This window comes from Mauremys reevesii, linkage group 8 (genome assembly GCF_016161935.1).
Source record: "Mauremys reevesii isolate NIE-2019 linkage group 8, ASM1616193v1, whole genome shotgun sequence".
NCBI lineage: Eukaryota > Metazoa > Chordata > Testudines > Geoemydidae > Mauremys > Mauremys reevesii.
Window position 1 is genome coordinate 37,834,852 of NC_052630.1, and position 12,259 is coordinate 37,847,110.

At 52.6% G+C, this 12,259-nt stretch overlaps 1 protein-coding gene across 3 annotated transcripts in view; it reads left to right on the forward strand.

The window, feature by feature from the left end:
- The window catches only part of RELL2 (RELT like 2), a 79,733-nt gene that overhangs the window by 3,780 nt on the left and 63,694 nt on the right, over positions 1-12,259 (forward strand). For 2 of the 3 annotated variants that reach the window (XM_039483657.1, XM_039483658.1), the window contains exons 2-5: positions 792-1,005; positions 5,745-5,810; positions 5,894-5,960; positions 7,319-7,507. In XM_039483657.1, coding sequence (XP_039339591.1) covers positions 798-1,005; positions 5,745-5,810; positions 5,894-5,960; positions 7,319-7,507 — 530 coding nt within the window. In that variant the 5' untranslated portion in view covers positions 792-797. Of the gene's footprint in view, positions 1-791; positions 1,006-3,634; positions 3,769-5,744; positions 5,811-5,893; positions 5,961-7,318; positions 7,508-12,259 lie in introns of those variants that run through there. The other variant, XM_039483659.1, reaches the window with a different exon arrangement.

Here is a 12,259-nt window from a genome sequence, read left to right on the forward strand (position 1 = left end):
GAGTGTGCCTGTGGTGGTACGGGAGGGCGGTATTGCATGGCAGAGGGCAGTGTGCTGTTAGCAGTACGGCGAGGTGGTATGGAATGGCAGAGGACAGTTTGCCTGTAGCTGTATGGCTAAGTAGTATGGCATGGCAGAGTGCAGTGTGCTGGTAGGGGTATGGCAAGGCGGAATTGAACAGTAGAAGACAGTGTGATGGTAGCAATACGGTGAGGTGGTATGGCATGGCAGGGAGCAGTATGCCCGTAGTGGTATGGCAAGGCAGTATGGAATGGCACAGGGGGTGTCTCAGTAGCGGTACAGCGTGGCAGTATGGCACAGCAGAGGGCAGTGTGTCGCCAGCGGTATGGCAAGGCTGTATGGCATGGCAGAGGGCAGTGTGTTGGTAGTGGTACGGTGAGGCAATATGGAATGGCAGAGGGCAGTTTGCCTGTAGCTGTATGGCTAGGCAGCATGGCAATGTGCCGGTAGCGGTACGGTGAGGGGGACTGGAATGGCAGAGGGGAGTGTGCCTGTAACGGTATGGCGAGGCACTATGGTGTGGCAGAGGGCAGTGTGTCGGTAGCGGTACGGTGAGGCGGTATGGAATGGCAGAGGGCAGTGTGCCGGTAGCAGTACAGCAAGGTGGTATGGCATGGCTGAGGGCAGTGTGCTGGTAGTGGTATGCTGAGATGGAATGGCAGAGGGCAGTATGCCAGTAGCGGTACGGCGGAGCGGTATGGCATGGCAGAGGGGAGTATCCCAAGGAGTGAATGTCAGGGCTCTGAGTCATCTTCCCTGCTTTCTTCTAGATCCCTATGTCGGAGCAGAACAGCACCAGTGATGGGGATGCGGATCCCTATCACAGCATGTCTATGCTCTTGCTACTTGTGCTGGTCTTCTTCATCATGGGACTTGTGGGGTTCCTGATCTGCCATGTCCTGAAGAAAAAGGGCTATCGCTGCCGGACCTTTCGCGATGAGCTAGACCTGGAGCACAAGGAGGTGCTGACGGAGCTGCAGGCCAGTGAGTAATGGGGCAGCAGGGTGGGGGAGGGGCTTTCAGCTGGACCCGTTCTGCATGTCTTAGCAGCCCCATCTTACTGACAGACTGGAGTGCTGAACCTGGGGAGCCTATGGATGCCACTGGTGGGATAAGCTATACAGCGAGTGCGAAGGGGTCATAGTGCATAAATGGCAGTATAGTAAATGGCAAGCAGCATGTGCACCGTACATGTCATGAGTGGGAGGGGCCGGGGAAGCAGAAGCAGCAGCCAATATCAGGGTGGAAGATAAAGGGCCCTCATTTTAACATGTCACCAATAAGGTAAGTTCAGCCCCGGTGTAACTGAGTATGAGGCCTATTGATTTAATCGCGCCTGCTTTCGCTAAGGGCTGAATGTGTAATTTACACTCCTTTTCCACTCACACTGACTGCCAGATTGGTGGCAGGTACACTTAACCTTCACAGCAGCCATGTAACTTACACCAGCATTATGTCACCACTGAATTTGGCCCTGAGAGTAGAACTCTCTTTGACTGTGTCTGGCTCAGAGTTGCAGCAGTGACATGCCTGGGGGATTAACAGGGCCAAGATCACGAGGGAATGAAAAGCAGGGGTGCATTGCCTATGGGCCCATCTCTGTTTGGCCATTCCAACCCTGCCACAGGAAAAGGAGAGCCACACACCTCGACTGCCTTAGCCGAGAGAGATCTCTCGGCATATCTGAGGCCACCAGCACTGGTAACAAATGAGTGCCTGCATCTAGAGCAGGGGTCGGCAACCTTTCAGAAGTGGTGTGCCGAGTCTTCATTTATTCACTCTAAGGTTTTGCATGCCAGTAATACATTTTAATGTTTTTAGAAGGTCTCTTTCTATAAGTCTATAATATATAACTAAACGATTGTTGTATGTAAAGTAAATAAAATTTTTAAAATGTTTAAGAAGCTTAATTTAAAATTAAATTAAAATGCAGAGCCCCCTGGACCAGTGGCCAGGACCCAGGCAGTGTGAGTGCCACTGAAAATCAGCTCATGTGCCGCCTTCAGCACGCGTGCCATAGGTTGCCTACCCCTGATCTAGAGCCTGCTGGGCGCTGGGTCAGGATGACAGCACAAGGTTCCTTTCATAATATAATCCCACACATGCTTTGTAAAGGCAGAGCTGCTGCAGAGTGTGTTGCTCTGTAGCAGTGTTAATATCACAGATGGTTCTTAATGGAAGCTGGAAACTCGGTTAAGGTTCCAGCACCTCGTTTCTGACTCACTTCCCCATCTATTTTTTAATCTACAAGCAGGAGACCCCCACCAGCTGTGACACAAAATGCCAGTCTGTGTTGTTGGGTGTGTTCTTCAGCTGTATGTTTCTATAGCCTACATGTACCCTTCAGCCTAGATCATGAGTAGGGGCATTTCTACTGTGGTTCAGGAGGCTGTCAAAGTGGTCTGTCTGTGAGATCTGGACCCCAGGCTGGAAAGGGTCCCCAGATCTGGCAGTGCAGACCTGAAGGCTGCTAGAGAGCCCATCCCTGCTGCCATGTACCAAGCAGGACTCAGACTGAGTGGGCAGAAGAGTACGCGACGGAGCTACAAGGTGGCTTGCCATCCTCCAGGTGACTTGGTGTGAGAGCTGAGTGAAGGGGATTTAGGGCAGAATCAGGTGCTGCCAAGCAGACAGGAGCGCCACCAGCCTTTTTGGCGCCCTAGGCGGCGGAAGGTCCCACCCCTGAAATGCTGCCCCTGACAGAAGCGACAGAAGGTCCTGCCCCCGAAATACCACTGACGACCGGGGCAGCCGAAGATCCGGCCGCTGCGGTCGCCGCCCCCACAAATGTCAGCACCCTAAGCGATTGCCTAGGTTGCCTAATGGGTTGCACCGGCCCTGCAAGCAGAGTCCTACAGACAGCAGCTCCTGTCTCCAGCCATGGGGAGAGGAGTAGAAGTAAAACCCCTGCTCGGTATATGAAGTGCTCTGGATATGCTTCTGTGTATGTAGAGTGGGTGGGGTAAAGTTGGATTTCTGTCTGGAATGTAAAAGATGGCGTCTCCCATCCCTATGAGCAGGGTGATCAGGTCAGGTGTAATGGGGCTGCTAGTACATTTCTTGGGCGTGTAGTCTGCTCTCTAGCCCTAAGTGGGACAGCAGCTGAGGGAGGGGATGGTCTCCAGATCGCAGGTGAGGGATAAATGCAAGATGATGCAGTCTCTGACTGGGAGCAGGTGGGTGGGCTGGAGGGTGACTGATGAACCTCTGGCCTGTCTGGGGGGAGCCAGTGCAGAGGGAGGGTAGGCATGGCATTGGGAAATGGTCCATGCAGCCAATGGGGACGGATGAGGGGGCAGCATTAAGTGGCTCTGGTTTGGAGGTGGAGGAGAGGATAACGTTAAGGTTGGTTTGGAAGTATGGAAGTTTCACTGAAAATCTTCTGTATTAATTGTGTTTAGTCAGACATTGAGCCATCCTGTCAGTGCTATTCTAAGGGGGGATGTATTATCAGCCAGAGCTCAGCCTTAGCCAGGATTGTTTGGTAATTTCCTTAGCTTTTAATAAAGCAGAAAAAATGTGTTTTTCATGCTTCTTTCATAACTCAGACTGGCTGAGCAGCTCTTGCATAACTGCAGCGAGTCCTGCATTTCAGCAGTGGGTTTGGGAGAGCTGCGGGCTCGGATTGCACACAGCATCTCTAGCTGGCAGTGTTTACACCTTCCATGGAGCACATATGGCTCTCCTCACCATCAAACCCCCTCCCCCAGCTGCACTGGTGGACCTTCCAGGAAGCCCTGGACCCAGGTTTGAGTAGCTTGGCTTAATGGAAACATATCTGGGCTTCCCTGAAATCATTAGCTTTGTACACTCAGCCACTAGAGGGCTCAATCCAAAGCCCATTGAAATCAGTGGGAGTCTCTTCTTTGCTGGATTGGGCCCAGAAATTGAAGCCGTGGGGAATGCTTCATTTCAGGCCTCCCTAAAGTTACAAGCTCTGCTGGCATAGTACTCAGGGGCTCCACACTTCATGGTACAGCTCAGCTTTTAAATAACTAGAAAAGTTTTCACAGGGCTCAGAATCCAGGGCCCCTGTGGGAAACGCTGAGGAGGCTCCTCCTTGACATTTCGCTCTGCTCATTGCAAGCAGAACACATGAGGCTCTGAGAGTGGGCAGGCAAACCTGGCACCCCTGAATGAGTGTGGCCTTGGGGAATGCATCCCAGGAAATGTTTGTGATGTCTGATGACAAACCGCTTGGGCGTTCGTTCAAACCAGGTCTTAAATCAAAATAAATCATATGGTGTATGGAAAACTGAACTAAAATTACAGAGCTAGGATTTTAAATGTTCTGGGGTTTCCCAGTCCTGCTGGCAGCCGAGGGGGTTCTGAGGGCCATGTGTGAGCAGCAGTCAATTCAGCAGCCAGTCAGCTACAGTCACGCAGGGGGAGCAGTGCGGCTGGTTTAGTGAGCAGCCTGCTTTGTCTCTGGTTTTTGGAGTTCCGGTGTGCTGTTGTTCTGAATTTTAAATAATAAAGTAGGGTTAGATTGCAACCACCCAGGAGGTAGGTAGGTAGGTGTGTGTGTGTGTGTGTGTGTACACACTAGGAACATAACAACCCTTCCTCACTCTTGGTGGGGAAGATGGGGCAGGCTGGGCCTAAGGCCAAAGCATCTGACACCATGTTTCCCTTGACTTAAGGAAGCAGAAGTCTAGCTTCCTGTGCGGGGCTTCAGTGATGCCCTGCAGCTGCCTGCCCTGGTCCCCAGCACACTGCAAAGCCAGGAGCGTGATTGACAGTGAAGTGTGCATGTCGCAGGGGGGCTGGGTTCTGGGATTGTATCTGAAGTTGTTTCTCTTGGACTCTGTGACATTCCTGCCTTTTGAACTCCAGTGGGGTCAGGAGCCACTGCCATGGGAAGCCACTGTCCCCATAGGATGAAATCAGAGATGAGTATTCCATCTCCATCTGCCTCCTTGGCCATAGGCATGAAGGCCCAGATCCTCAAAGGTATTTAGGCGGGGGGGGGGGGGCGGAGGGGAGGGCTTAAGTACTTTTGAGGATCTGGGCTGAAGCTCTTACCACCACATGTCTTCTAAGAGGGGGATGTGAAGATTATCTCCTCTGCTCCCTCCCCGCCGCAGACGAGAACGAAGTACCAGAGCATCTAGTTCCTGCTACTGCTAGGGGGCAGGGTCGCTACTGCTAGGGGACCTGGGGTCTTTGGCAGCAGGGGGTCCCCACTGCCGAATTGCTGCCGAAGACCCGGCACTTTGGCGGTGCGTCCCGGGGCGGAAGGACCCCCCGCTGCGGGTCTTCGAGGCACTTCGGTGGCGGGTCTCGGGGCAGAAGGACCACCCGCCGCCGAATTGCTGCCAAAGACCCGGAGCAGAAGAAGCTCTAGGGGCCTGGGCCCTGTGAGAGTTTTCTGGGGCCCCCGGAGTGAGTGAAGGATCCCGCTCCAGGGGCCCCGAAAAACTCTCGTGGGGGCCCCTGCGGAGCCCAGGGCCTGGGGCAAATTGCCCGCCCTCTCTGGGTGGCCCTGCTAGGGGGTTCCTGTAACATTGAGGCTGGAAGGTGGAAGAGAAGGCCCAGACACATGGGGTGTCAGCCCCAGGGCACTGTGACAGGGGAGCTCTGCTTTCAGGGCTCTCAATATGTAGCTGAGGAGCACTGGCCTTTACACTGCTGTACTTCAGAGCTGGGGCTGGCTGTGGATGGTCTCCTCACCAGGCGACTGCCTGAATCCCTTCACCTGCTGCCACTTTATCTCCTTCCAGACGAAGAGGAGGAGCTGAATGAGGACACAGTGGAGAAGATAGTGAGATGTATCATTCAGAATGAAGGTGGGTGTTTCCTGGCTCCAGCTTGGGGGGCTTTTCCAAGCACCTGGCTCCCTCATGCATTTTCTGTTTCTTCTCTTTGCCAGCAAATGTGGAGGCCCTGAAGGAGATGCTGGGGGATGGTGAAGGGGATGTGCCAGTGCCCATGCTCAGGTGAGGCATGCATCCACCATTCTGTGACTCTTGTAAGGTGTGCAGGAGTCGACTGGTTGCAGCATAGAAGCTCTTTCTGCTCTAGCAGCCCCTGCTGGCAGCTGGAGTGCTGTGGTGATCTGCCTCTTCTCACGCCTCGGCCCTCCGGCCAGTTTACGAGTAGCCCCACCTGCCTGTGTAGCAGGAAGTCCCACACTACAGAAGTCCAATGTCCTTACATCAGGTCTTTCGCCCCAATTCTGGGCCCTATGCTCCTTACGTCTTCTTATCTCAGGTCTCTCAAAAGTCCTTATCCCCTTATGTCATGAGGCTTCACACCACCTTCCCTGGTGACTGTCAGGGAAACCAGGCCTGCTCTGTACGCTGAGTTGCAGTCCAGAGACCTATAACCAGCAGCCCAGATCTGCTCCATCAACCTCTCTACGTTCACCCTTCTTTCAGGGCCAGGACTCACAAGCCCCTCCCCTGGAATCCACCAATAAATCCCAAACCAAAACCAACCTCTGCCCTCTATGAGCTTCACCTTTCATCCTTCTCCTTCCCTTGCACTGCTCCTCCACTAAACACCTCCCAGGGCTCTCTCCCCCAGACCCTGACCTTTTACCAGGGTTCACCGCCACAGCCTGCTCCACCCTGCTGGCCGCTCCGTGTCTCTCCTGGCCTCTTGCCAGACTTCTCCACTCAGGACAGGATCCCTGGGCCAGTTCTCTCCCAGGCTTCCTTCTGGTCCCCACCAGTCTCTGATCTCTCTACTGCCAAGAGAGGGACTACGGAGTTTCTCTCTGAAGCCCCTTTCTGCCCCAGACTTCCTCTCTTTAAACTTAGCAGCCAGCTCCTCCCACTGAGAATCATCCTTAACTGAGCCTGTTGTTCCCTCCTGGTTTAACCTGATGAGCTAATTGGCCTTTCCAGCTCCAGTTAACTCTTTCAGAGTCCATCACACAAAGATCCAAGGGATCAGCAGTGCCATGGGAGGCACTCCATTCTGAGGCCCTCTGAGTTCGCTCCAGCTCCTTGGCTAGTCCCACTCAGACTCAGTGCCTGACTGGAAAATATCTTGCCACTGATGAGGCAAGATTGAGGAGAGATTGAGGCCTTGTGGCTGAGCCGTGGAGGAGCCAGATACTCTAGTATATGGGGGCCTCATTTCTTTGACTCCATGTGGATGCTGCCCTGCTGGCAGGCTGGCGCATGCCTTCCCTGCCTCCGTCCTCTTACCCTTATGCTGTGAGATAAAGGGGCATTTCCTCAAGAGCTGCTGCCTCTCAGAGAACAATGACCTGAAGCCAGGCTGAAGTGAGGGGTGGAGTCCCCCAGGTGAAAGGAACTGACTGTCTCTTTGTTTGCTCTTACTGCAGCCTTTGTCCACATCGTAACAGCCAGGATGGGGGCCTACCACATCACCACACAGTGCACCTGGGCTCCACGCACGCACCATGCATTCACTGCAGCAAGAGGAAGAGACCCCCACTGCACCGCCAAGGCAGATCCAAGGATGGCAAAGGCAAGATGCATCCAAGAGAGACCACGGTCTTCTCCGTGGGCAGGTACTTGGGGAGACTGACCACCACATGTCTGTCTGCACTGGTGCTGTAGCCAGGTTGGCCCTAGGTTCTGAAAGAGACAAGGGGGGGTGAAGTAATATGTTTTATTGGACCAACTTCTGTTGGTGGAAGGTGTGTAGCTCAAAAGCTTGTTCCTTCAACCAATAGAAGCTGATCCAATAAAAGATGTTCCCTCCTGCACTGTGTCTCCACCACATTTCTGTCAGCCTTAGCAGTTATTGTTTGTGACGCTCTCCTCAGGGAGCCCAGAACCGTAAGCATCTGTGTTACTTCTCTGCCTTAGCAAGGGAGAGCTTTGCTGGTGCTTGAACTGTGTGTCACCCCCTGCCATGCCGGCCTGCCTTACCACATGCTCCTTGCAACCCTGCTAGTCGAAGCCTCGCCTTGCAGTATCAGTCAGTGAACCCCAGCTCCTGAGTTCCCCAGTGACGTCCCAAGCAGCGACCAGTCCCTCTCACTGGGCACTCACAGAAATGATAAGCTTCACTGCCTGCAAAGAGACAGTACACTCCACTAGCCGGTTAGCCCAGCCACGGACACCCACTTCATCTTAATCCACAACACGGAGGCAGTTTATAGTAAAACTAAGAATAAATTTATTAATAAAGAGCAGAGATTTAAGTGATACTAAGCAAGAGAAAAGGACAGGTCTGGTTACAAACAAAAAAATCTTTCTAGTGACTACAGCTTAACTTTAGCAAACTATAATATTTTCCTAAGCAGGTTTCTCATTTCCATCAAGCTGTCAGCACCTCCTGGCCCTGAGGCAGGAGGCTCCACCATTCACAGGATCAGAAGGTTCTGACTCCTTTGTTCTCTAAGTCAGCGTTTCTCAAACTGGTACTCCAGGGGGTCCGCGGGCCCCACTGATCAACTCCTCCCCGTCCCTCCCAGTGCCTCCTGCATGCCGGGAAACAGCTGTTCCGTGGCGTGTAGGAGGCGCTGGGAGAGAGGGGGAGGAGCGGGGATGGGATGCACTCGGGGGCGGGGTGCGATCAGGGAAGTGGGGGAAAGCCGGGGAAGAGGAGGGGCAGGGGCAGGAAGAGTCAGGGTGGGAGTATGGGGGAAGGGGTGGAGTGGGGGCAGGACCTGGGGCTGAGTGGGGGGATTTGGGGGTTCCCAAAAATTTTTAAATCAAAATGGGGGTCCTTGGGTTGCTAAAGTTTGAGAACCGCTGCTCTAAGTGATGGGTAACTAATGGCTTCTCTCCACTGCTTTTTATCGTCCACAAAACCTTTGCAATATATTCCTTCCAAGTGCACAGCCCAGACAGAGTGCTTCTCCCTCGCTGACATTCAGACGCCATGCTGTCCTCCTCATCCCCTGCCCAATTTGCTTTTCTGATTGGCTCAATCACTTTGTTTCCCTGAGCCATCAATGCATTTCCATTGCCCTTTGCTTGTAATCAAATCATGCCACCAGGTAAATCTACCTCCCTTTCCCAAGGGCAGGCTTGTTTAGCAGCTGCCTCCAGGACATATTTTAAGAAGCTATTTCCAGTCCATGTACACAGCTCTTTATCCACAGCCTGTCCATGCATCACGCACTGAGCGCCGGCACCAGCAGGTCATGCGATTTTACACGATACCATTGGCGGTACTGTTTGGATACAAGGGTTTGTTCAAGGGTGGCTGGTTTGAATAATTTTTGATGGTGCCCAGAATGGGGCCAAGTCCTGCCACACCACACCTGCCTTGTAAGCCAATATATAATTTTTAAAATAATGTAAAAATGAGGGCTTTAGGGTGGGGCTGGTGATGAGGGGTTTGGGAGGGGCTCAGGCAGAGGGTTGGGGTGCAGGGGGGTGAGAGGTCTAGCTGGGGATGTGGGCTCTGGGATGGGGAGTTTGGGGTGGTCAGTCTGCCCCGGGACTGGGGCCAAAGAGGAGGACTCCCCCCAGCCCTCTCCCCCTGGCAGCAGTGAGTTCTGAGGGAGGGGCCTCCCTTTCCCCCCTAGCAGCACACTCACCTCATACCACTGTCACTGCATGTGATCCTAAGGCCCCTCTCAGGTCCAGGAAACCCCTACTTTTGGTGGGTGCCAGGGTGGGTGGGGGCTGCCATCATGTGTGTGCCTCCTCCCCTGCTGCTGCCCCTCACTGTAGCCTCACTGGGGATGGGGGATGGGGCTGCCTCTCACGCAGCGTGGGGCAGGAGTCATGACTGCGGGCGGGGAGCCCCCTGTGCTGGTGGAGGGTCTCGCCGGAAAAGGGAAGGGTCCAAGGTGGAAGGGCAGAGTCAGAGTTGATGCTGGGAGCTGGCAGAGTGGAACGCAGTGCAGAGCTTCAGGGGGCAGCCGCCCACTTGAGGCAGGAACATTCCGGGGCCCAGGGGAGGCACACGGGGGCAGCAGGTGGGGGCCGGGGAGAGACCCAGCTCCAACCATTAGTGGAGCTGGGGCCCTGGGCCCGGAATATTGCTGGAGCCTGGGCACCACGGGCCCATATAACTCACCGCCCCTGGATATATCCTGTGGCAGTTGGAGTAAAGGGGCTCATAGGGCTCAACGTGGAAAGGGAGAAAAGAGGGGTCTTGGGGAGTCTCTCTCCTGCCCCCTTACTCCTCCCCTCTTAGTTAATGCAGCCCAACAGGTTCCTGGCAACATGAGCATTAGGGGCCCCCCACTTAATGGCTCCACACCACAGCACTGTGTCTATGCAGAGAGAGGGGTGTCCATCCATGGCAACACTGGCCTCTTACATTAATATCAATTTGAGGAAAGAGAGAGGACAGGGTCTCACCCAAAGTCACCCCATGAGCCAATAACAGAGCAAGATCAGAGCCCAGGTCTCCTTGCTCCCAGGCAAGTGTCCCTACCCCATGCCTCTTTACAGTCCATATTGGCAGAGAGAGAAAGCTTCTCCTGTGCCAGGTGACTACTTGCCTTCCATAAAAAACCAAAGGGAAGCCGATCCCGGTGTCCTCTCCCCCTAGGGAAAGTAGGCAGTTCCCACTTCCCTGGCTTGGCTCTGCTGGCTGAATGATGCATGCTCGCCGATAGTCAGCACAGTGCCCTTTGCTCACAGGCCCAGTGACCCAGTGTTATGCAGACAAAACTACACAGGATCTTTTCAGGGGGCAAGACAAAGATGCCACATTTATTATGATAACACAATTTGATTTATTACCAATAACTAATACCTATACACACACAAATATTCTGCAGCTGCTGCATAGTTACCAGTCCTGAATGTAGCTTGAGTTCGTGGCTTGATTTTGCAGCTTGGGTTCGTAGCTTGTGGCAGCTAACTGGCCAGGAAAGCCGGGCACAAGGAAGGGCTGGGTCTCTGTTGGGCATGCACCGATGCCCTTCCATGTTGGCAGCAGAATGTTACCCTTTAAGGTCTTCCATCTCACCCATCCTTTTTGTAGGCTTTAGTTTGAATCCAGAGTCTATAGGTCTTGCTGTGTCACGCTGCCTCTGGGTTTGGTGATTGATCACCCGTCAGTTGCAGGCCTGACTTTCAGCCTCGGACCTGGCTTTGATCTTCCTTCTATTGTACCTTTTGTTCTTTTCTTTTTAGGGTGGACTCTTCTTACTTTAAAAACAGCAAAGAGTCCTGTGGCACCTTATAAACTAACACACGTATTGGAGCATGAGCTTTCGTAGGTGAATACCCACTTCGTCAGATGCACTTCTTACTTTGTTAGGGCTGTTGTCTGCATCTTCAGCTGTTGGTGTTTGAACTCTATTTCATCAGGAGAGGCTGGTGCTGGAGGTTGATTCTATCATCCATACATACTTCATTCATACATCTAACCAAAACTAATAAGATTACAGCAGGGTTTGCAGCAGCAAGCTTTTACAAAATGGAGTAAGCCTTTTAAAATGGGGTTTGAATTACAATATGGCAAACAGTGAACAGAAGTTACAATATAGACAAGTGTAGCAGATGACAAACAGTGAACAGAAATTACTGTGTAGGCAAGTGTAATGAATGGTGAACAGAAGTTACAATGCTGAAACAGTGCACATCTCAGTGATTTAAGCAGGAATTGGATTGACAGTGAAACTTACAAGAGCAAGTTGCTAAACAGCTATGGCTCTTAGCCAGTTATTGGGGTAACCGGTTTTATGACTGAATGTTGTTTCATTCCTAAAATATTACTTATGTAGTTACATTAATAAAGTGAACAATTAAAAACAATGTAATTCATCAGTTCTATACCAGCAGCAGGAGACCCCTGACACCACTGTTGGTGCTAGGGGTCTTCTGGGGTTGGGGGCGAAGGGACCTAAGGCAGGGCCTGAGGACAAGCTGCCAGCAGCCTCCAGTGACTCTTGCAAAAGGCAGAGTGGAGCAGCACTAATAAATGGCTGAATGTGTCAAGGAAGGGGAGAAGAGTCTAATGCTCCATTTACTAGAGGAAATGTCTTCTCTCCAGAAGCCGAGCCAGATAGAGCAATGCACCATTTGGAAATCACGTGGGACTGTCCCATGCGTGTCAGTAGGAAAGTTAACTGGATGATCTTCATACCTACTGGTGTGAGGGATAAACAAATGGAGAGAGACACACGTCTTCTCCCTTGAGAGGGTATTCCCAACTGAAATGGTACCCTCTTTGGAGGATGATTTCAGGCTGGTCTCATCTTACACCAGGAGGTTAAAATGGGCGGCTGCTGTCTGTCAGCCTCTCTCAGAGCTTTGTGTCCAGCTAGCAGGACAAATATGACAGCATCAGCCATTCTGCAAAGCATGAAGGGAAATGTGTACAAAGAGGAGGATCAGGGTCA